The 22,556-nt window shown below is 52.1% G+C and overlaps 11 protein-coding genes across 11 annotated transcripts; 6 read left to right on the top strand and 5 right to left on the bottom strand.

Annotated features, from left to right (window-relative positions):
• Window positions 1–376: 376 nt before the first annotated feature.
• Window positions 377–2,158, bottom strand: ACET3X_008610 (uncharacterized protein; the record flags this gene model as incomplete). Its single annotated transcript, XM_069454802.1, has 5 exons — window positions 377–382; window positions 444–514; window positions 569–1,195; window positions 1,248–1,658; window positions 1,711–2,158. 5 exons carry the CDS (start codon window positions 2,156–2,158, stop codon window positions 377–379), a joined length of 1,563 nt encoding a protein of 520 aa, XP_069304212.1.
• Window positions 2,159–2,596: 438 nt separating this feature from the next.
• Window positions 2,597–3,406, top strand: ACET3X_008609 (uncharacterized protein). Its single transcript, XM_069454801.1, has 3 exons — window positions 2,597–2,748; window positions 2,803–2,844; window positions 2,896–3,406. The coding sequence occupies exons 1-3, from the start codon at window positions 2,746–2,748 to the stop codon at window positions 3,241–3,243; spliced, it is 393 nt and encodes a 130-aa protein (XP_069304211.1). The 5' UTR covers window positions 2,597–2,745; the 3' UTR covers window positions 3,244–3,406.
• A 194-nt stretch (window positions 3,407–3,600) lies between these two features.
• ACET3X_008608 (uncharacterized protein) lies at window positions 3,601–4,902 on the bottom strand (the record flags this gene model as incomplete). Its single annotated transcript, XM_069454800.1, has 6 exons — window positions 3,601–3,652; window positions 3,703–3,823; window positions 3,875–4,233; window positions 4,295–4,458; window positions 4,588–4,593; window positions 4,888–4,902. 6 exons carry the CDS (start codon window positions 4,900–4,902, stop codon window positions 3,601–3,603), a joined length of 717 nt encoding a protein of 238 aa, XP_069304210.1.
• Window positions 4,903–5,079: 177 nt separating this feature from the next.
• Window positions 5,080–8,417, top strand: ACET3X_008607 (uncharacterized protein; the record flags this gene model as incomplete). Its single annotated transcript, XM_069454799.1, has 2 exons — window positions 5,080–8,085; window positions 8,136–8,417. 2 exons carry the CDS (start codon window positions 5,080–5,082, stop codon window positions 8,415–8,417), a joined length of 3,288 nt encoding a protein of 1,095 aa, XP_069304209.1.
• A 993-nt stretch (window positions 8,418–9,410) lies between these two features.
• ACET3X_008606 (uncharacterized protein) lies at window positions 9,411–11,060 on the top strand. The gene is made up of 4 exons (XM_069454798.1): window positions 9,411–9,809; window positions 9,894–10,033; window positions 10,205–10,333; window positions 10,388–11,060. The coding sequence occupies exons 1-4, from the start codon at window positions 9,755–9,757 to the stop codon at window positions 10,625–10,627; spliced, it is 564 nt and encodes a 187-aa protein (XP_069304208.1). The 5' UTR covers window positions 9,411–9,754; the 3' UTR covers window positions 10,628–11,060.
• A 622-nt stretch (window positions 11,061–11,682) lies between these two features.
• ACET3X_008605 (uncharacterized protein) lies at window positions 11,683–13,427 on the top strand (the record flags this gene model as incomplete). Its single annotated transcript, XM_069454797.1, has 5 exons — window positions 11,683–11,693; window positions 11,865–11,901; window positions 11,968–12,495; window positions 12,554–13,181; window positions 13,261–13,427. 5 exons carry the CDS (start codon window positions 11,683–11,685, stop codon window positions 13,425–13,427), a joined length of 1,371 nt encoding a protein of 456 aa, XP_069304207.1.
• Window positions 13,428–13,655: 228 nt separating this feature from the next.
• Window positions 13,656–14,850, bottom strand: ACET3X_008604 (uncharacterized protein; the record flags this gene model as incomplete). Its single annotated transcript, XM_069454796.1, has 2 exons — window positions 13,656–14,558; window positions 14,788–14,850. The coding sequence occupies 2 exons, from the start codon at window positions 14,848–14,850 to the stop codon at window positions 13,656–13,658; spliced, it is 966 nt and encodes a 321-aa protein (XP_069304206.1).
• A 342-nt stretch (window positions 14,851–15,192) lies between these two features.
• On the bottom strand, window positions 15,193–15,456 carry ACET3X_008603 (uncharacterized protein; the record flags this gene model as incomplete). Its single annotated transcript, XM_069454795.1, has 2 exons — window positions 15,193–15,380; window positions 15,429–15,456. The coding sequence occupies 2 exons, from the start codon at window positions 15,454–15,456 to the stop codon at window positions 15,193–15,195; spliced, it is 216 nt and encodes a 71-aa protein (XP_069304205.1).
• A 151-nt stretch (window positions 15,457–15,607) lies between these two features.
• On the bottom strand, window positions 15,608–17,074 carry ACET3X_008602 (uncharacterized protein; the record flags this gene model as incomplete). The annotated part of the gene is made up of 4 exons (XM_069454793.1): window positions 15,608–16,400; window positions 16,449–16,792; window positions 16,843–16,892; window positions 16,945–17,074. The coding sequence occupies 4 exons, from the start codon at window positions 17,072–17,074 to the stop codon at window positions 15,608–15,610; spliced, it is 1,317 nt and encodes a 438-aa protein (XP_069304204.1).
• Window positions 17,075–17,807: 733 nt separating this feature from the next.
• ACET3X_008601 (uncharacterized protein) lies at window positions 17,808–19,892 on the top strand (the record flags this gene model as incomplete). The annotated part of the gene is made up of 3 exons (XM_069454792.1): window positions 17,808–17,989; window positions 18,049–19,070; window positions 19,120–19,892. The coding sequence occupies 3 exons, from the start codon at window positions 17,808–17,810 to the stop codon at window positions 19,890–19,892; spliced, it is 1,977 nt and encodes a 658-aa protein (XP_069304203.1).
• Window positions 19,893–21,657: 1,765 nt separating this feature from the next.
• Window positions 21,658–22,426, top strand: ACET3X_008600 (uncharacterized protein). The gene is made up of 2 exons (XM_069454791.1): window positions 21,658–21,904; window positions 22,079–22,426. The coding sequence occupies exons 1-2, from the start codon at window positions 21,787–21,789 to the stop codon at window positions 22,243–22,245; spliced, it is 285 nt and encodes a 94-aa protein (XP_069304202.1). The 5' UTR covers window positions 21,658–21,786; the 3' UTR covers window positions 22,246–22,426.
• The last annotated feature ends 130 nt before the right edge of the window (window positions 22,427–22,556 follow it).

Genomic DNA, 22,556 nt, shown 5'->3' with positions numbered 1-22,556 from the left:
TTTGACAATGGGAACGCGGTATGCGTGCGGACGTTTAGGTGGATACGTGTGCTGAGGGGACTTGACAGTAAGCGATTGGTTGAAAAGAAGTGTTGTTGGCTTGTATGTTGTTGATTGGTCATGGGTCTGGTGATTGCTGTTTGCGTGTGAAGATGATGTAGATCATGGCAAAGAAGTAGGCATGGTTTTGAGTTGCCATTCTGAACACACAAGAATAAGTGGTGGCAGAGCAGTGTGATCTATGTTCTTTATTCTGTGTTTTGACTGTACGGTTGAAGCCGTGGTTTTCTATCATCACATAACTTGGTCGTGCTATTTTGCTGTCTGTGGTAGACTTCTGCAATATGGCACTTTTTTCCACTGATGGACTCGTGGTTTAATGCTGGATATCGAAGTTAGTACGGACTCGTCAACACATATGAGGTTCATGTGATTCCACTTACGTCAACATCATCCCAACCACGACCCTTGACGTTTGCCAACTCGTCCATCGACATGACATGACCGGTCGTGACTGTGAATCTCACGTCAGCAATGTCCATGGCTATGAGCGTATGTGAAGACTTACAGTAACCAGCTTGGATCTTGGCATCGATCTCAACGCGACTATCCGCTGGGATCATCTCATCGGGAATAGGCACGCGCTCATGGATTGGGATACCTTGCTCGACGATAGCATCGTGCTTCATGTTGGACATGCTGAGCATCCTGTCAATCTTGGTGATACCAAGCCAATGCAGGATATCAGGCATCAGAGCCTGGAAACGCATGTCCTTGACGCCCGCAATGTTCTCGGTGCGCTTGAAGTACTCGCTGGCACGGTCTTCGCCTCGCTTTCTGGCGTTGTAGACGAGATACTTGGTGACCTCGCCAAGAGCACGACCTTCTTTGCGGAAGTAGATGACGACACCGCTACCACCCTTTTGGGCCTCCTTGACTGCTTCTTCAATACCGAATGTGAGGTACGGACGGCATGTGCAAATGTCAGATCCGAATACGTCACTTCCATTGCATTCGTCGTGGATGCGGAGAGCGAGCTTTGCGCTGGCATCGGACATCTTTGCTGGGTCACCGAAGATGTAGACGGTCAAACCGCCAATAGGAGGAAGGAAGAGCTTGATGTCATGACGGGTAATGAGCTCAGGATAAGAGCCACCAGTCTCTTCGAAAAGTGTCCGGCGCAGAGTTCCCTCATCTTTTGAATTCATTAGTTAGCGTACAAAGGACTCGGCGATGAAGCCACTTACCAATGTTGAAGCGCTCAGCAACACCGGGCAAGTACCATACAGGCTCGACTGCAACCTTGGTGACGGCAACTTCACCAGTCTCGTTGATGCAAATTTTGCCGTCAGGAACAAGTCTGCCCTTTCGTACACTCTCCTCAAGTTCTGGCACCTTCATGTGCGCTCTGGTGATGGCAATGGTAGGCCTGATCTCAACATCATCCTTGTCCATGGTCTCCTTGTACAGCCATGGTGCAAGATGGCCGTATGGATCCATGGCCACAATCTTCTTGGGGTCACTCCATTGCGGGAAAGGACCAATCTTTGCAGCAGGCTCGGTGTTAGTGAAGTCCGGCTTGTGAGTGATGTCGAGGTTCTTGCTTGCTACAGCCAGAGCGTTGTAGATGGAGTACGAGCCACCGTGGGCACCGATAGCTAAGATGTGTTAGGAATGAACTGGTTTCCATCGTATTTCTTCTTGACGTACCGTTGCGCCTTCGGATAGTGTTCGGATGCCTTGAAACAACGACAGGGCCACGAACAGCAGGGTCTTTGGCACCCCATTGCATGGGCAGTGGGTCCACACCAGCTTGACCGGGATATGAAGTCAAGATGATTTTCGAAATCTTGGATACACTCGTGCGACGTGGTTGAGCATCAGCATCTGAAGGTGGCTGCTCATACTGCTCGCTAACGGCTTCTACAGACTTTGACTGCTCTGGCTCGACTCCATTCGCCTTCTCGCCGTCTAGCTTTCCACTGGCAGCTGCGTCTGCTGCCTCATCCTTGATCTGCTTGATGCCTGCCAGCATGTTCACACGGCCGTTGATCTTGTCGACTGAAGCTGCGAGTACAGAGTTCTCGGATCGAAGGGCCTTGAGCCCCTCGAGGATCTCCTTGAGGACAGCATCGCTGGTAGTGCTTTCAGAAGACATGTTTGCTATTGGACAAGTCGATGCAAAGTGGCACAAGCTCTCGGGTTTTGCGGAAATCAGCAATTGTGACTGCCGGATTCGTGGCGGGACGTGAAGCAAAGACCGGTGAGCTCCGATGGTGGGACAACACACACGATGATGTAGACGTGGGTAGCAAGGACGGACACAAACGCAACTTTGAACAAACGTCAAAGGGGACCAAGAAGATCCAGAGAAGAGAGGAGAGGGAAGGGTAAGAGGGAGAGCAATGTGGTCAAATATCAGGAGCTCGCCGACGGTGCCAGCACGTACAGAACAGCTGACTATACACGTGCATGAGGCTCGGAGAGAGCGCTGATAGGAGCGGGGACGCTTATCGGCTATCGACGCATGCGGCAGCTGCAAGGGAAGCGACAGGGATCTTGGCGGTCGGAACCACGCGAGACTCGAGACGCATCCAAACCAAACTCGCGATTCCGCGTCACTGCACACGACCAGCGCGCGACAATCACAGAGTCCGCGCCTTGCCATCCGCACTACCGTCGCCCGGGAGCAGCCACGTATCCGCACACCTTCTGCATTCGGCATCTCCAAGAAACAACGGGATCATGGTGTGTTTTCCCCCGGCTTCACGTATCGCATTCGCAAACTAATGGCAATGACAGGGCAAGCGCAAGTCATCCAGCAAGCCTCAGGGCCCCAAGAAGGCACGCCACACCCCATCGCTCTAGAGGAGCCGCTGACTAACATCCGCGCAGAAGGAGAAACTCCCGACGACGTTCCAGTGCCTCTTCTGCAACCACGAAAAGTCCGTCAGCGTCTCCATCGAAAAGAAGTCTGGTGTCGGCAACCTGCAGTGCAAAGTCTGCGGCCAGACGTTCCAGACAAACATCAACTACCTCAGTGCGCCCGTCGACGTCTATGCCGACTGGATCGATGCATGTGACGCGGTTGCGAAGCAGGCAGCCAAGGGCAATGTCGACACGGCGCGGAGTACGAATCGTATGGGCCGAATGCCGACGGCACACAACCAAGACGAGGACGATGGCGACGGCGGCTTCATCGAACACGACGAGCCCGATGCCGAGGGCGAGTACGCAGACTAAGTCAGTCGCCCGTGGGCAGGAGCGAAGGAGCGACCAGACACAAAGGCCGACGGCCTTGTACAACACATGGGAACACGGGAAGGGGCCATGACTTGCACGGCGTTTAGGATACCAAAAAGATCCACAGATTCACGATGGCGTTTCATTATCGTCAGCACCAGGCTGATGCGTCTTCACGGTTCGCTTAGCAACATGTATAGAAATTTGTAATGAAGCTTGCACATCAGAGGCTCACAAACTGCGTAAAATCATGCATTTCGTCTGAACAGTCTTCTGCTAATATGCTCAAGCAAACCCAAGCCGCCCTACGCCCAACAAATGCGCTTGATGAATCCGACTTGTTTTTTTTGGTTACTATTACATTGTGTAGAATCGGTCGCCAAAGTCGCCCAGTCCAGGGACGATATAGCTACATGTCTTGTCAGCACTGGTAAATCAGATCGGGCAGGGATAACATACTTCTTCTCGTCCAGACCGGCATCAACAAAAGCGGTAACAACCCTCACCTTGGGGAACTTATCCGCAAGGTTCTGCGCGCCCTCTGGACTGGCAATGAGGTTGAGGAAGAGAATGTGCTCCTCTGGTACGCCCCGCGACTTGAGCACATCAATAGCCATGAGTGCTGAGCCACCCGTAGCCAGCATGGGATCCAGCAACAAGACCCACCTATCGCTAATGTCCTCGGGCAGCTTGTCGTAGTACAGTTTCGGCTTGCTGGTTTCCTCATCTCTCTGGATCAAGATCTTGCCAATGCGTACGCTTCTGCAGCAGTCCCTCAACCCTTGCTCCATCGACTCTCCCGCACGCATGATGGAGACACCGCAAATCTTGCCTTCGAACTTGACACCGGAGTAAGTGCGGCCCACAGGGGTAGTGATCTCCTGGGATTCTGTCGGCAGGTGGTTGAGGCCTTCCTCCACAAGCAGACGGATTATGCGGTTGCTGTAGAAGATGAAGTCTGCGCGGCCAGTGTTGCGATCCCGTATCATGCTTTGATGCTGTTAGTCGACTACCTTTTTGTGGTATCCATCATAGTTCGTGGGATCCTTACGTGAGCAATGCTATCAACTGAGGGGACTGGGGTAGAATATGGACATTCTTCTGCTTGAGAGGGGTTGAGACGGTAGCTGTTGGCTTCAAGGCTGCGGGACGATACTCGGGTCCCAAGCACTCGGACGGGGGTTGAGATTCGGAAGACATGCTTGAGGTAAGAGACTGATTACAGTCAGTTGGTCAATCAGTCAAACTTGTGCGGTTCTGGGGTCGAAAGAGATATCAAAAAGCCATACACAGGGTTTGCACTGAAGTTGTTTTGAACACCAATGTGTGCAGAAAGGAACTCACCTGAGGCTGAATATGGATTAAAGGTTTGTGGTGTTGCAAGGCAATTTGATATTGGTGGGGTAGCGAGAATGGGGTCGTTCCAAAGAGTAAAACCAAACGATAGAGGGCACTTTTATTAACAGGATACGACCTCTAGATAAGGCGCAAGAAAGAGGAGCTGGAGCGTAGGTGGAGTAGCAGTCTAGGCTCGTGACCGTCGGCGAAGTCCTTCACTCTGTTTGGGAAGGAGGAACCCTTGCCCCGCTGTTTAGCGTGCCTTGCGTTTGGGTCCCTGCTGCGATCACCAGCCACCATGCAAACCTCCGCTTTGAGCATTTCGCCGTCATGGGCGATGATGTCGTTACAATGAGCTGAGGTTTGCGGTGAACCGACGCGTCGGCCCGTGCAATGTGAGCGTGAATGGTGATTGCCGAGACTTCCACGGTTCATACAGGTGCTACTACCTGCGAGATGCGCGTCTAAGTCACCGCCACAACACGGCTTCCCACAAACATGGCCACGACCATGTTTGCCAACTTCACCTCTGGCGATCGTCGCAAGAGAGTCTATGGCAAAGCATCGCGCCACTCCACCTTTCCGCCACCTCTGCCCGATTCCAACGATGATGCGCCTCCATCCCCAGAGCGACCGCGGAAACATGCCGCAGCCTCGAACGGCTCGATGAACAAAGCTGGAGGCGCATCGAATGGTGGACCTGGTTTCGGAAATGCGCGCGCAAAGACCGACCAAGTCGACATCTTCGACGTACCCTCTGAGGACGAGTTCCTGTCGCGTCCGAAGCCTACGAAGAAGATAATGCCGAAGCGTCGCATACCCGAAGCAGACTCAGAAGCTACGACTTCTTCCAAAGATGAAGCTCTCAAAGAGCCCAAGAAACCAGCGAGAGCCGTACAGCCGGTGCGCACGCCCGATGACGCGAAATTTACCGCTGTGAAGCATAAGAAGCTTCCTATGCCGGCGCAGATCCCGAAACCCGTACAGGCGCCGCTGCCTTCGTCCTCAGTTTCCGACGTACCTCGAATGCGACGCGGGAAGACGCCTCAGCCCGTACAAGCACCGAAACAGACCACACAAGACCACAAGTTGTCGCACAAACCCGTGGCCAAGGCGAAAGCACCTTCAGAGGCAACTACTGTTGCGTCATCGCAGGCCAAGGCTCAGAAGAATACAAAGACAGTACCGGCACTGCCCGCGAAAAAAGCGCCAGGAAAAGTGCCAGTTAAACCAGTGGACGATTTGGCCGTATTCGATATGCCAATGTCGGATGAAGAGTCACCACCAACGATCAAGAAGATCTCACGCCAAGCGCAATCGAGAGGTCCAAAAGAGGCTGTCAACAAGTCCAGAACAACATCTGAAGCGTCTCACAAGGATACAGCAGAGTCGGACGATTCCAATGCCTCCAAGAAGCGCAAGCGCCAAGGGTCCGCTTCTTCCACTGCCACCGTAAGCCGACCGGTAGTGCATCAGAAACGTGAACCGCCGGCGCCTCAGCGGAACCGGAAGTACCAAAAGAACGAAGATGGTGCTTCACCGGGACATGGGTCATCGAACCAGCCCGTCGCAAGCTCGAATCGGAAAGTGCAGCCACCGGCGCCAACAATCAACAAACTGACGAGGACAAGACAGCGTACTGTACCTGTATTGGCATCGCGAACGTTTACCAAGGGCCAATCCTCTCCGGCTATGCTGAACGGCATGATTTCTGGTCGCCAACCCTCAAAGCCATCTCCTGTGAAGGAAGTCTTTGAAATTGCCGAATTGGAAGACCAGACTATGTATGACATAACAGATCCCTTGACGACACCTGTTCGAGAGTCGAAAGCTTCCATGCCAGGCTCAATAACACCGCGACAAAAGGACCTCTTCGGTGGTTTACTAAGCGACTCATCATCTTCGACTACGCCGATGCCGAACTTTTCCAACTTACAGTTGACGGAGCGCAAACCAAGATCACTCATCGGCAGCTTAGCCAGGTCAAAATCCGATGTCACCCACAGTGCCAAGGCTCGTAAGACCAGACTCATTGACACACTCAGACTATCAGAGCCCAGCTCAGATGACGACGAGGAGGGTAGCAGCCAGGTTGGAGACGATTCGGAAGTAAGCTCAAACCGTTCCTGGTCTGCAAGAGAATCTTCGCGGGAACCTGGAAAAGTCAATACCTCAAGGGCGCCTCCCGACAACATGGACGTCGACAACCAAGCGAAGGGTGACTCGCAGACATCGCAAAACCCATCTGGATTTGGTGTACGCCCAAGACTCACCTACGCCATGGCACGCTCATATCTGAGGGAGGATAATCCAGAAGATGATTTACTCATCTCGATGGATTTGGACGACGGCTTTGGATCTCAGTCCCAAAGGGAGACTAGATCTGTGTCTGAGAGCGACGCCGAGAACAGCCAAGCACAGGCTCAGCAAGTTCATGAGCTCAGGACCCGGGGTCGTAACGCAGTCCTCCAGCACGAAGCAGAGATGATGATCGAAGAGACGTCTGCCACCACCAGCAAGAATATACGACGCAGTGCAATGATTGATCTATGCACCAAGATGGCCGACGAGAAGTTTTGCGATCAACTTCTCGACTCAGCCTTGGCCCATCAGTTTTTCCAGAACATCTCCGTCAGCCGCGAGATCATCTTTGAGTTTGTCGCTGCTGTTGCCACCGTCTTCGTCCTGCGCACCAACCCTGCCTACTCTGTCTTGAGCCAGCTGTATGAAACAGGTAGTCTCGGCAACCTTGTCAAACTTGCCGAGAACGGCGCAGACATCAAGGAGATTGCCAAAGATCGGAAGACGAATTTGTCAAAGATTGCGAAAGAGTCGGTCTTTTCGTTTCGCACCTTGGTCCAGCAATCTTCTATCTGGTCGCCCGCAGTAATCGAGAAGGTATCACCACAGCTAGTGGCGCTGAAAGCCATCGAGTTGCTCATCATTGGGCTGCGGAAGGCTGGCAACGCCGATATACTTCTCAACCAGACAATGATTTCTCAAATCGTCGAGATCGCCTTAACTTCGAACAACCAATCAGAGTCTAACAAGGCAGCGCCAGAAGATGATGCGATACTAGGGATGGTACTTTCAATACTGGAATCTATCTCAGCTACGAGGCAGATACAAGCCACTTGGTCAACTGGTGTGCTTCAACGCATCGCGGAGTTTATGCCTAGATTCTTTGGACCTGATACGGCATCATCAACCATGCTTGCAGTCAAGCTTTGCATGAACCTGACAAATAACAAGCCAAAGGCTTGCCAGCCATTCTCAACGAAGGCTTTCGTCCAGCCACTCATGCAATCTATTGTTGAAAAGTTTCGGTCAATCAACGCAGGTCTGGCGCTGGAGGAGCGAACAGAGATCTTGGATAGTCTGATTTTGAGCTTGGGCGCCGCCATCAATCTTGCGGAGCTGAGCGAACAAATGAGGCTGAACGCCGCTGATGAGATTGACACATTGGTCGAGATCTTTCTGGAGGGACTGAAGCGTGCTTCTCGGGTATGTACTTTGTGCATGATGATGGTTCACAAATGCTAACTACTTCACAGGCTACTTCTGTAGAAGAATCTTACTCTGGTGTAGCCATTGGGTATCTTGGTGTCCTCATTGGTAACCTGAGTCTTAACAACACCATACGAGCAAAGGTCCAGACGCTGCTACCGAACAAGCAGCTCGATACGCTAGTGGATAGCATCAAGGACTTTGTTCGTGTGCATCAGCACGTTGACCAGAAGGAAGACTTTGATGGAGCAGAAGGCCAAGAAGCTCTGCAAACCTATACCGCGCGCATCATGCTCGTCGTGGAGAAGCTGCAGAATGTGAGCGTTTGATCATCCTGCGGGTTGATGAAGCTTGGCCTGGGGTGCGGAATTGGGCATTGGTTCACCATTGACTCACGTACCCATTCTCTACTTGAATTATTCTCAGGATGTTTTCCATCAGGCCCGGACCTGTTTCCTCCGTCATGACGGGCTTCTTATTGGTTTGGTCTTTGGCGATGATGGCATGATACCCTGGATTACGATATGCGGTCATGACTGGAAATGGTTCATCTGTGTAGTCTGGATGAGGTCGATACCCAGCATTTTGGAAGGAAAGAAGGATAATACTGTCGTACATTGAGGCTCTACGGACTGGGAAATCTCCAGTAGCAATTACACTCACGACATGCAAAATGGCACCAATTGAGCAACGCATCATCTATCCGTGACTGTTTTATGCTCGTATCCCATCGCGTAGGCAGTAGAGGCTAAATCAAGGCTTGTAACCACGCACGCACCACGTTGGTAAGGCTGCACGCGACCCAGAAAGCCGGTTCAAGTGACGCAGCAGCCGGCAAGTGGAGGGTCTCTGCCGTCGGGACAATTTATCGGAACTCTTCTATAGAAGTTCCATGCAGCGGCTGTGTAATATGCGGCGCAAAGCAACTTTTTTCCGCATTGGCAAAAACGTGCATGTGATTGTTCCGTCTTGAGTCAAGAACACCCGGAATCATTTCGGTTAAGTTGTACTGTCGGGGGCGTCGGGAAGGGCAGCAAGAGTTTCTGGCATTCCGGACGTTCTTGTCGCTTTGAGTGGTAGTTGGTGAATTTGTCGTGTATGCGGGTGGTGTGCTAGACAGCTTCGCGCTAAACTCGAGACGATTGGCAATACGTAAAGCAATGCTTCGAGAAGCTCTGGATTCGTCGGCCTCGACGTGCACTGTTCGGGGGTGCATGGCTAGAACTTGGGAACCCAATCCCAGTCGTTCGGTGCTTTGCCCAAAGCGATATATCATGGTTGCCCAACTTTGATGTGTGGTTGCTATATCGAGAGATGAGCCGGCAGACATGACGGCATCACCACGCGGTCGGGGACTTTTTTTTTTCTTTCCTCTTCTCAGCAACGTACCTCTTTACCTACGACTCTTGCTAAAGCCAACAACTCATTCTTCTCAACGGCAGGTATAGCGCTTGGGCCGGTGACCCAGCTTGTTTGTCCCACACGCGCGCATCCATCACCTGCAGCTAGACGGCGTCATTCCGGGCTGGGAGCTAGCTCGTACAGGCAATTGGCAGTAGGCAGCTACATCTCAGCGGTCAACTGAGACGACGAAACCTCAACCCTGGCGAGTCGTTCAGCTTCCACCCGACCTCCTTCCAAGCACAGCAACCGCAACAGCAACAAGATGGCGCCCCCACCCAAGCAGAGAAAGGTGGCCATTGTCGGCAGCAGAGCCGTCGGTACGTGATTGTTGAGTGCAGCTTGCGCAAGCTTGCCATCACATGCAAGTAGCAGCCAACAACATGCTGACCCAACAACAACAGGCAAGTCGAGTTTGACGGTGCAATTCGTCGATGGACACTTTGTCGACAGCTACTACCCGACTATTGAGAATACTTTCAGCAAGATGATCAAGTACAAGAATCAGGACTATGCGACTGAGATTATCGATACGGCTGGCCAGGTACATGAGGTTTTCTTTTCCCCCGCGTCGCGAAGCAACACCCAGGTCCACGCCCCACCTTCGCCGTGCTTCACACGCGTCTCGCAGTTGTGCACGCCTCGTTGTACACCTCAGCTCGACAGCTAGCGCTTTTTTTTTGAGGCACCCGCTGACTAGGGCATCACCTTCCAGGATGAATACAGTATTCTCAACTCGAAGCACTTTATTGGCATTCATGGCTACATGATTGTTTACTCGGTCGCTTCCAAGCAGAGCTTCGAGATGGCGCGCATCATTCGCGATAAGATCCTGAACCACCTCGTGAGTAGACATGTGACTCTCTCAGCGCCACTGCCTAACCAAGCTTCGTACTAGGCTGTCGAGTGGGTTCCCCTCGTTATTGTAGGCAACAAGTCCGACCTACGCCCCGAACAACGCCAAGTTACGCCCGAAGACGGTCGCGCCCTCGCCGCAGAATTCAAGTGTGCCTGGACTGAAGCCAGTGCGCGCTACAACGAGAACGTACAAAAGGCTTTTGAGCTCATAATCGCCGAGGTGGAGCGGTCTCAGAATCCTGGTGAGCCCGCTGGCGGGAGCAAATGTACAGTCATGTAATTGCAAGATTCTTGACTGACATGAGCGCCTCTTCCAAGGTGCCAGCGTGGACAAATACCCAGCCCTCCAGAAGAAGCGTGAGGAGAAGGAGAAGAAGCGGCGGAGTAACGCGCACCTCTTGAGGCATCCGATTGATCATCTGACCAACATGCTCAAGAAGTCGTTCACGAACGGGTAAGAGGAGGTGTACTTTCATCTTGTTTGGTGTAGATGGCATAGACAGTGGCTGGCTTTTGGCGGACGACATGTCATTAACGGGTCGTGGTTTTCGCCTATCCTCGCGGAAGGCAAGAGTGTGTAATGGCGTAATGGCGTGAGCGGCGGGCGTAACGGCGTCGTATTTGGTATCCTGGGGTTCAATCACGATGTTTCACGGCTGTAGTACTACGCATCATCTTATGTCACTTTCAACAATAGACGACATACGTTGGCGTACGCATTTCTGTTGGGTACATGACCGCTCGTAGACATGTTTGTGTAGACCCTGCATTCTCGACTGGCAAAACTTGCTCCACATTGGTTTGCCTGGCTTGGATGCACCGACCACCACCCACCATCCTACCCACAGACCTTGATTAGGAAGCTCTGAAGCTTTGACGGAAAAGCCACTGAGTTCGACGGCAATTGTGTGCAGTCTGTGCAGCCTACTGTATTTGGTAGTTTGCGCTTTGATGCTCCCCATGGTTGCACTATGTGTTTTGGCACTCCCCATTTTCCTTCAAGTTGAGATGCAGCGGGATATCATCTCCAATATGTAGATCTACCTCACAGTATCGACCCCACATCACTCATCCTTGCTACCCAAAGAGGCAGGTTTGCAGTACATCTGTTGAGTGCAGTACTTTTCAATTCCCGTGCAATCCAGCCAAAGTGGTAAGCGCACAGTCTAGTTCCTTTTTGATCTAGTGCGGGCCGTTCAATCTAATCCCTGTCCGTGTTTGAGTGTGTTGCGGGACACTGATGAGTCCCGCGTTTTGAACATCTTCTCGATACGAGACTACACCACCACACGCGACCAATTCTGCTCAGCTTACATTTGCTGAGAGACTGAAAAGATGCTCGACATGTATGTTGCTTTCTATTCTACGGGCAGAGAGTGTTGGTTGCTTGGATGCGCGCGCTAGAGTTTGGGTTGGAGGGGCTGCACTTGGAAGTGGCAGAGATGGAGGGCGCAGAGCGAGATTCGGGGAGGTCATAGGACAAAAAAAGATGCGGGCTGACATGTGTCTTTATACAGAAACGACTTCATCAAGGAGCGCGGCGGCGACCCAGAAGTAAGTCTTCCTCGACTGCGACTCGCGCGACCTTTGATCTTGTACACAAGTTAATCATTTGATTAGAAAATCCGCGAGTCCCAGAGGAAGCGATGCGCCCCCGTAGAAATCGTCGACGAGATCATCGCCGACTTTGAAGACCACCGTCGCACACAATACGATGCCACCCAATTCGGCTCCAAGATAAACGCGGTCCAGAAGAACATTGGTGCTAAGAAGAAGGCCAAGGAAGACGCTTCAGAGCTACTCGAGGAGAAGAAGAAGCTGGAGGCCGAGAAGAAGGAAAAGGAGGCCGAGGCTGCAGAGAAATTGGCGAAGCTGCTTGCAAAGGCAAAGTCGGTTGGAAACTACGTGTACAAGGACGTCCCGGTCAGCGATAACGAGGACAACAACGCGGTTCAGAAGACGTGGGCACCTGAAGGAAGGAAAGCCGAGTTCAAGCAAGACGGTATCCCACACCACGGTGTACTTGCGCGGTTGAATGGATATGACCCGGAGAGGGGTACCAAGATTGTTGGTCACCGAGGTTACTGCCTGACTGGATACGGTGTCTTCCTCAACCAAGCGCTGATCAACTACGGCCTGGAATTCCTGGTATGTGTGCAAAGAGCCGAGTTCTGAGGAGCGCGATACTGACTTGATAATCCCACAGTTCAGCAAAGGCTTCACACCAAACCAACCGCCCTTCTTCATGCTCCGCGATCAGATGGCCAAGACAGCGCAACTCTCCGACTTTGACGAGGAACTCTACAAAGTTACTGAGAGCAAAGACAAGCCCGAGACCGACAAGTACCTCATTGCTACTTCAGAACAACCCATCTCCGCTCTTCACTCGGAGGAGTGGCTACACGACAGAGAGCTACCCATCAAGTACGCCGGTTACTCAACAAACTTCCGAAAAGAAGCCGGTTCGCACGGCAAAGACGCATGGGGAATCTTCCGGATACACCAGTTCGAAAAGGTTGAACAGTTCCTCCTTACAAACCCCGAGAAGTCATGGGAAGCCTTCGACGAGATGTTGGCCAACTCGGAAGAGTTCTATCAGAGCTTGGGTCTTCCTTACCAGGTTGTTGCTATTGTCTCTGGCGCGCTCAACAATGCTGCGAGCATGAAGCGCGATCTGGAGGCTTGGTTCCCCGTCACAGGTGGTGGAGAGTACAAGGAACTTGTCTCCATCTCCAACTGCACTGACTACCAGACTCGCGAGCTGGAAATCAGGCATGGAATCAAGAAGCTGAACGCTACTCGTAAGGAGTACGTTCACGCACTCAACGGCACTCGTAAGTCCATTTCTGTTGTTCTAGCCTTTTAACAGTTTCGATGAAGGATTCAGAAAAGCTAACGCATTTTTGTATTTAGTATGCGCAACCGAACGAACGCTTTGCTGTATCCTCGAAAACTACCAGACACCCGAAGGCTTCGTTGTCCCTGAGGTTCTGAGGAAGTACATTCCTGGTCAGCCTGACTTCTTGCCCTTTGTCAAGGAGTGGAAGGCACCCAAGGAGCTCCCTGACCGGACAAAGTAGACGTTCGTCGTGTCAGGCTTGGGGTGGGAAGATGGATATGCAAAGTGTATACCACTGGGATACTTGCAAAATGGGGGACTACTAGATTTACACTGGGCTATGATTCTGGTGGACTAGGATGTTGATTCACAAGCGGTGAATATGAAAGTGAGATATTTCACCCGATTCTGAGATCTGCAAATGTGCAAACGTGATGTGCGCTATGCTCATCTTAATGAGATACCTCGTTTACCCTTGCTCCTCAATCAACCTGTTCTCCCAGCTCCCCAACCATCTCCACCCCCTACAGACTTTATCCAATTCTCTCAATGCTGCATCGACCTCCCCTTCTCCATCCTCCGTCTTCCTCCCTTTGAACTCCACAAAGAAGACATAATTCCAGTTTCTTACGCCACTCGGGCGTGTATTTATGCTCGTCAGATTGATTCCATGAGACGAGAAAACCGTAAGACAATTCGCCAGCGCACCGAGGTTGGAGTGCTCAACCGTAAACGTGACGAGCGATTTCCAGTTATCTCCGTCCAGGCTGCTCTCTTCAGTCGAACCTGTTGATGGCGTCTTGTCATCCCTTTTGCGAATAACAAAGAACCTTGTACTGTTCCCCTTTACATCATTGATCTCTTTCGCCAACACATCCAGGCCAAATAGCTCCGCAGCGATGAAACTAGATAGCGCAGCAGACTCTCCACTCTTGTCTTTACTCGCAATCTCCGCTGCCTTACTCGTAGAACTCACATCATGCCGCTCAGCCGTCTTGAGGTGCCGCGTAAGGAACTTCGTACACTGGCCCCAGGCCTGGGGATGTGAATAAAGTTTCTTGATGCTAGAGTAATCCGGCGCTTCTTTGCCGTCCTCGTCGGTAGCAGGATTCGATGAGGAGTAGTAGTAGCCCAGCAAACAGTGTTTGACGTGTACATAGGCTTCGCCGCACACGAGGATATCGGGGTATTTGTTGGTTAGGTCGGCGAAGAGGTCGAGGGTGAAGACTACGCTGCCGTTGCTGCTGTTTTCAAAGGGCACGACGCCCCGATGTGCGGTGCCGGATTGGACTGCGGAGAAGACGTCTTCGATTGTGATTTCGGGTGTGAGGGAAACTTGGTTGGTGGATGGGGGGAAGGCGTCTAGGGCTGCCTGTGGGGACTGTTAGATATATGTGGGGTGCGTGGTTGGGTATGCAGAGATTCGTTTCCTTGTACGGGAGAAAGAAGTAATCTGATATCATGTTTGGACTGGAAGAATTAAAAATAGGCAGTGCATCATGGTGTAGTGGTGAAGATGCGGCGAGTCATGCCTGCATGGGAGTGCAGAATAGCAATGGAAAACCTCAATCATGACTTTAAAAGTTGGAAAAGAAACTCACCTGATGCGTATAGCTACCCTCTGGACCTAGAAAGGCCACGGTTGGCTTTTGTTCTTCTACCATGTCTGCTTGTGGCTTTTGGAATGTTAAAGGTAACTAAATACACGAAATAATTGGGCGGATAGTTCATTAAATCTCGGAATGACGTCGGAACCCGGTATCGGCGCTATACTAGCAAAAGCAAAGCCTGACTTGTACTCCATGGGGCGTGTCACGCCCTACTGTAAGTATCAAAGCCTAGGGAATTCTACGCACTGCGAATCGTGTGCACAGTACAAGGTATCAAACGTGTCTTGGTAGAATTCAAGCAGTCCATAAAACAATTTTCATTCAGCTGGAGTTGAGCGAGCGACGAGCTGACGCATTTCTGAGCGAACAATCTGCCTATCCTTCTTCTGTCAAGGACTACTTTTGAAGAGGCTCACGATCAACAATTGACGACAGCCATCCTTTAGGATCCCTATGCTTTCTAGTCCCTGTTATAGCTAAGATAGAGCTTCTCGGACCGAGGTCTGGAGAGGTCAAGCCTGTATGAGGCTGCTGCCTCTCCGTGCAAGCGAGAGTGGGTCGTGGTAAGAATGGTGTTGGTCGACCTTGGGAGAATTAGTCAAAGTTGTTGTTGCTGCAAACATCTTACATACATTGCAAACCCTCCGTAGGCACTCCCATCTTACAATCTGGAAAGGCGAAGCGTCGTTGCTTCGACTACTCCGGCCTTGATCTTGGACACGTCATTTTGACTTATCGCGCGGGTAGCGGACGTTCCGTCACTCGAAACGAGTGGGGACGCTACCTCGCTGTCAGCGAGGGCGCACAACCGTCAATCATCGTAGAATTCATCTTCATCGTCGTCGAAGTCGGCGAGTTGCTCGAAGTTGAGAGCGTAGCGGAGGATGGCGCCGATACCACCAAAGCCCTTGACGAACTGGTTACCCTCGGAAGAACGGTCGGAAACGAATTCAAGGTTGGCACCAAAGTCGCGGTACTTCTCGGCGAGCCACTCCAGCATGGAGCCCTGGTCGATGACTTCCATCTCCTGACCAGTTTCCTTGTCCATGAAGATGCTTCGGTCTTCTTCTTGCGCCTTGGTAGTGTGGAGGATGATCTCCGAGCCCTCGGAACTCTTGAGAACCCAGCGAGTGATCTCCAAGTTCTCGAAGACGATCAAAGTCTCAGCAGCACCAGCCTCCAGAGCCTTTAGGGTGTCATCGATACCGTAGCAGACCTTGCCAGAGTCCTTGGAGATGTGGTCAAAGTACTCGTTGATGAGCTTCTTCTCCTGGATGAACTTGACATTGCTGAGCGTCTCACCAGCCAATTCTATAGCCTGGTTGAAACCGTTCTCGCCTCCGTAGGAGACGTCGACGACCTTGATGACCTTGGACTGGAGACGGTTGTCGAAAAGATCGGACTGGTTGAGATCGTTCTTGAAGTCGGCGGAACCAGCGAGAATGATGCCAGCGACGTTGACCTTGTCGGCGGTGATGAAGTTTTGTACCGCCAGTTCCGCGACCTTGCGGACGTAGTTGTGGCGCTTTTCTTCACGGAGACGAGCGAAACGCAGAGCGGACTGACCACCACGGCCGTGCTTCTTGGGAAGATCGACCGAGAACCTTGGCGTGTTAGTTTCCTGCATGCCGAGGTGTATTGGTCGCACTCACTTGTGGACAATTTCACGGGTGTTTCCTGACAGAGTGCCGAAGAGGGCACCGTTTCCGTCCATGATGATGAAACCGAACTTCTGGTCCGACTCAAGCAGCTCGCTCAGTGCCTCTGTGTGAAATTTGTTGTCGCAAAGGTACAGGGACGTGTTGATGGGCTTGAAGGGCTCAAAGTCGATGTTGATCTTGCGCTCCTTGCCTTCGGCGGTGATGATTTCACCACAGTAGACAACCAAGCCATTGGGTGGGACCTTGGAATAGAGCTTGAGACGCTGCTGGGTCGAGGTAATGGCCGACAGGACGGAGAGACGGTTGACGCGCGACTTGATGTTGGAGGCAGTACCCTGGGAAAATTAGTTTCGGCCATATGGCACACAAAGTGGAAAAAACGCACGAATTCTTCAGCCAACATCTTTGCAGCGCGAGAGACCTGATCCTTGGGCGCTACACATGGTCAGTCCGGTCGCGTCTCTTTTGGCATGCAGGCGTCACGTACGGATGATGAGGGAAATCATGGATGTGCCATTTCCGCGAGCGGCTTCAAGACGCTTGATGAGCTTCTTGACCTTCCAGATCTCAATGTTCTTTTCAGCCTCATTGGGCTGCTCGTTCTGGCCGGGCGCCATGGTCGCGGCGGTGATGTCGAGAGTTGGTGGATTGGTGTTGGTGGGGTCGAGAGATTTTCTTGTTCAGCGGAGGGGCAAGAACAAGCGACGTAGCTGCCGACTGGCGGCGGGAGGAGGGTGGAGAGCGTGCTATGCGGCGGCGTCTAGCGATATGCGCGCCTCCGCTGTGTATAGATGTGTGTCGAGTGAAGAAAGATGTGCCAACCGGGCTTATGTGGATTAATTTGTCGGTGACTGTGCTCACACAGCAAGGCAGCACAATGAATGGCCCATGGGCGCGCGAACAGGAGGCTGACACAGGCTCGCTTGCAGGGCCAGTCAGCGGGCAACGGGCATGAACAGCAGCTGCAATGGCCCGTTATCAGACTCGTGCCTTGGGTAGCTCCGGCTATGGGCAGCTATGACGGCAGACCTGCGGGGCCGCACCAGGCATGGCATCCTCGTGAGGGCCATGTTGCGCTTCTGCGTCTTTCGATGGCGAGACGTGCCATGCTCGGCGCTTCTTTATATAATCGCGACGGTCATGGATAGCGGCTATCACCCGCAATCCACAAGGCGCAATCTCAACCCGACGATAGCCAGCTATCGACTCAAGTAGCTCCCGCCTCCCTGCAGGGCTTGAATCAAGGCATTTTATACTCTGCATCGCCTGTCCTGCTGCACACGCACATGCACTTGCACCTTTACCTCTTGGTCGCGCCTTCTCTGTCTGCCGTGACTGTCGCTACTCACCATGGATAACAGAGGGCAGCAGCCATCCGCCTGGGATGCCTACGAGTCGGGCAACCGCCCATCGATGGATTCAGACACAGAAAGCCACATTCAATGGGACGAGCTCTCGAGACGACCAAGCGGGGAGAGCAATACCGGCACAGGGAGATGGACTGGCACGGTTGGCGAACTGCGCAGGCGCAGGTGAGCTTATCACGCGTTTCGTGAGATGCGATAGATAACTAAACAAAAAAAAACTTCAGGTCTTCAGTAGGTCAGCAAATCAGCGCTTTGGGCGAGGTTGGAGGCGTCAACAGCATCAACAACTTTGCGCGGTCGTGGCAGCGTGCAGCAGGCTTCTTCGAAATCACCCCCGTGCGACCCTCGTTCCGTCTCGAAGACGAAGACGGCGACGACACCGAAGAGTCCGACTTCTCACGCAGCGGGCTTCCCACACCAGTACCGGACCAACGCTCGGCCCTGCGACAGGCGCTGCAGGAAGGCGGACGACGCGCATCCGACAATGCCATAACCGACGAGGAAAATGGCGCGACGGAGCGGACACAGCTGCTGCCCAACACCGTCGAGCAGCGTCTGAGAGGAAGAGGGTCAAGCATATTCCAGATCGAGCCGTCGCTATCCTCGCCTTTTGGAGCCAGCTACGGCACTGGATACGGCAGCCTGACTTCGCGCGTCAACGAGTCGTCCATGCGCCATGCTGGCCGACTCTTCACAGAGCAGCAAATGAAGGGCGTCGCTGAGCCAGAACAAGAACGAGAGCCGCTCCTCGTCAAGCAAGTCGAGGAAGACGGTCATATCATCAACGTAGTCGTTGGCCAGTCTACCCTGCCACAGACCATCTTCAACTCGGTCAACGTCTTGGTCGGCGTGGGACTGCTCACCTTGCCACTTGCGCTCAAGTACTCTGGATGGCTGATAGGCATGATTTTCCTCGCGTGGTCGGCCATAGTCACCGGCTATACTGCAAAGCTGCTTGCCAAATGTCTCGATGTCGATGGTTCTCTCATCACCTTCGCTGACCTTGCATATGTCTCCTTTGGAACTAAAGCACGAGTGGCCACTAGTATTCTTTTCTCCCTAGAGCTACTAGCAGCTTGTGTTGCGTTAGTCGTGCTCTTCGCTGACAGCATGGACGCGCTCATTCCAGGCTGGGACGTGTTCCAGTGGAAAATCGTCTGTGGATTGATCTTGATACCACTGAGCTTCCTGCCCCTGCGCTTCTTGTCTTTCACATCTATCCTGGGTGTCATGTCTTGCTTTGGAAGTGAGTCAACAACTGCGCGCATACATCCACATCAGCTAACACTGAATAGTCACGCTTGCTATCTGGATCGATGGCCTTGCGAAGCCCGACGCTCCCGGCTCAATCCGTCAACCCATGACGCAGTACCTGTTCCCGGACAACTGGCTTACCGTTCCGCTCTCTATCGGCCTGCTCATGTCTCCCTGGGGTGGCCACTCTGTCTTCCCAAACATCTACCGTGACATGCGCCACCCATACAAGTACAGGAAGGCGGTCAACGTGACTTACATCTTCACCTACCTCATCGATGTTGGAATGGCCTGTGCGGGTATCCTCATGTTTGGAGACGACGTTCGGGAGGAAGTAACCAGCAACATTTTTCTTACCCCCGGATTTCCACCAGGTGTATCGGTCTTCATCGCCATCTGTATTGCCATCATTCCGTTGACTAAGATCCCACTCAACGCACGGCCCATTGTCAGCACACTCGAGGTTCTCTTCGGTCTGGATACGCGCTCTCTCGCCATGTCCTCGTCTATTGATGGCATGAGTGGCCTCACACGAGGAGCGCTGAAGATTTTCCTACGCATTTTCACTATCCTTATGTTCGTTATCATCGCCATCGTGTTCCCTTCGTTCGACCGCATCATGACCCTTCTCGGCAGTGTCGCCTGCTTCAGCATTTGCATCATACTCCCATTGGCATTCCACCTGAAATTGTTTGGAAAAGAGATATCTAGTGGAGAGAAGACCATGAACTGGGTGTTGATTGTTGTCAGCACTATCATGGCCATTGTCAGTACTGTTTTTGCTTGCCTTCCCAAAGAAATGATTGGGGCTTAGAAACGAAGACGTGGAGATTACGACAATGTTGGATGAAAAAAAGTTGTCTGGTAGTATGTATTCGATCTGTAAAGGGTTTAACATCCCGGGCTTAATAAGTATGGCGTTCTTGTTTGCATTTGGCAGGCTGTTTCAGCATCAGCTACTCACACTACAATGTACATCGTTCAGTGAGTCCGAGTTCTTTAGAGTCTTGTGAAGGTGGCCCGGATCTAGGCTCGATGTTGCCTGCTTTCCCTCTTTCACCTGCAGCTCCTTCGGCCTTTGCTTGTGATCTTGGTCATACTGATTCTTCTAGGCCACCGACCATGATTCTACCCACGGTTGAACTGATTGATTCAGACCATACACTCACTGCATGTCGCCTTTAATGAGATTTCCACTGTTGCTCGCAACTTCCACCTTAACCTGTGCCGTCGCGAACGCCCTTTCCAGCTTTAACACTAGTGCTGAACTCACTCTCGCCGACGACAACCATTTCAATGACACAATCAAGACGGCCGATGACGACCCATGGACACTGTCCGTCGCCCGAGGTGCGAAGCTTCTTCAAGGCATGAAAGCCACCGACGCACAAGCCGCAGCTCTCTACAACTTAGGCGTCAGCGCAGAGAGCCCGTTCGATGGCGACCTCATAGACAAGCTACGTGAGTGGGGCTACAACGATGCCACAGACGCCCTCGCCAAACAAGCAGATCCCGAATGCAATTTCGACAGCTCGAACGGACACATGCTGAAGAAAGCCTTCAACGATCTTGGCATCGCAACCAAGCCCAAGAGCCAGGGTGGCCCAAACCAATGTTTTCTAATCGAGCATTACGACAGCCCGACTGTGAAGAAGGACGACGATGGCAAGATGCCCCTTAAAAAGCGATCAACGATACGACGTCTGTGGCAAGGAATACCGTGTCACCGGCGCCGAGCACACAATTGGCGTCAACGCAGAAGCGGGCGCCGTGTACGCTATCAATCTCTCTTCTGCCACTAAAGCTGCCCGTCGCCTCTGGAAACGCGCTGCTCTTACAGATGAACTCCCTGCTATATGCAGCGTCTCGGATATCGCGTGGGCGTTTTGGAATCGCGTGCATAGTGATGTGGAGAGCTTACAGAATATCAAGTATCTGTTTGTTACGATGATAATCAACAAAGAGACGAACCAACACATTACTCGTGCGTTGGGTACGCTGACACCGCCAAAAGAGGACGTGGAAGGTTGGCCGGGACATGAGTTTCGTATGGACACGGACGCGGGGAAAGCCTTGTTGGGAAGTCCTGTTGGGCGATGGGCGGGATACTTTCTCATGCAGCACAAGCGGCAGTTGGGTGGAAGCAAATGGATCTCAAAGGCCAGAGTGTTCAAGTCGGAAAAGGAGGGTAGTTGGCCTTACTTCTTGTTCTACGTTGAGGATCTCCCACCACCCGGGGTACTGAGAGTGGACAATACAAGGATAACGGGTTTGGATGATGGGCCAAGAGTAGTACGAAGAAGTGAGGACGGCAAACATGTTGTTCGAGAGCATGTTATGAGGGTGTGAATACCAAAGTTGAGAAACTGAGCTTCCGCTATACATCTTACGTTGACTTTATGTCTGCTCCCGCGCAGTCAATCAAATGAATTGCTGTTCTTAGAAAATTTTCAACAATTTTCAAGAAATACAAAATGTATTGAGTAAACACAAAGTGCTAAAGATCGACCTTGCCCCAATAGCAAAGCTGACTAACCACCCATCGGTCCCTCCGCCTCAGAACCTCCGATGCGCAAAGCTTCGAGTACGTCAATCCAGGAAAAACTCCAGCCACAGCGCAAACCGTCACAACGTCTTCCTCTACACACTACACACCCTTACGACACACGCCAAAAGAACCCCACGACCAAATCCTCCACAAACACATAATGGATTCTCTAGGCGGCGGCATCGCCAATGCAGACCTGAGCAAGCTGTCCGATCGCGACAAGCAGGAACTCCAGCAATTTGCCATGAACGAGGGACAAAAGGCCAGGATCCAATCATGTATGTTCCGTATTCTGTTTCTCTTTACAGCATCTCACCCCGACGTCACCCTTGCCCTCTGTCATGTCTCATAACCCCCCCGTTGCCTTCTCTCTTCTACACCCTCTTCCTCAAATCCAGTGCGCGCGCGCGACACACGTCACAGTCAGCTAATCTGTCGCTTTCTCAATATAGCAATACACTCCCTGACCGACACGTGTTTCCGCAAATGCATCCCCGCGGGGACTGTCAAGAACGGCAAATTGGACAAATATGAGGAGCCGTGCATGAGGCAGTGTGTGGATCGGTTCTTGGATGCGAACATGGTTGTGCTGAGGGAGTTGGAGAGATTGAGGGGATAGAGAAAGATAGAGGATGGCATGGAAGATGCATCGATGGGAAGAGAGACATGCAATGATCGCTGGGAACCAAAGACGACGAGAAAGGGTGTATGATAACGAGGCGACTTATGATCTGTACAACACTGTATGGCGGGAGATATCGGTTGCATAGCATTGCAAAGGAATGTATGAGATGCATAACGAATACCCACTTTAAACAAAGCATGGGCTCGACGAAGTTCATGATTCAACCGTTGGTAAATCTTGCATTTCAAATCAACACACAATGCACACACAAGCTCACAGTTCATCACGGGCCATGAGTAGCAGTA

Source organism: Alternaria dauci, chromosome 8 (assembly GCF_042100115.1).
Source record: "Alternaria dauci strain A2016 chromosome 8, whole genome shotgun sequence".
Classification (NCBI taxonomy): Eukaryota; Fungi; Ascomycota; class Dothideomycetes; order Pleosporales; family Pleosporaceae; genus Alternaria; species Alternaria dauci.
The sequence above is the reverse complement of the archived record's forward strand: the minus strand, read 5'-3'. Positions and strand labels throughout refer to the sequence as shown.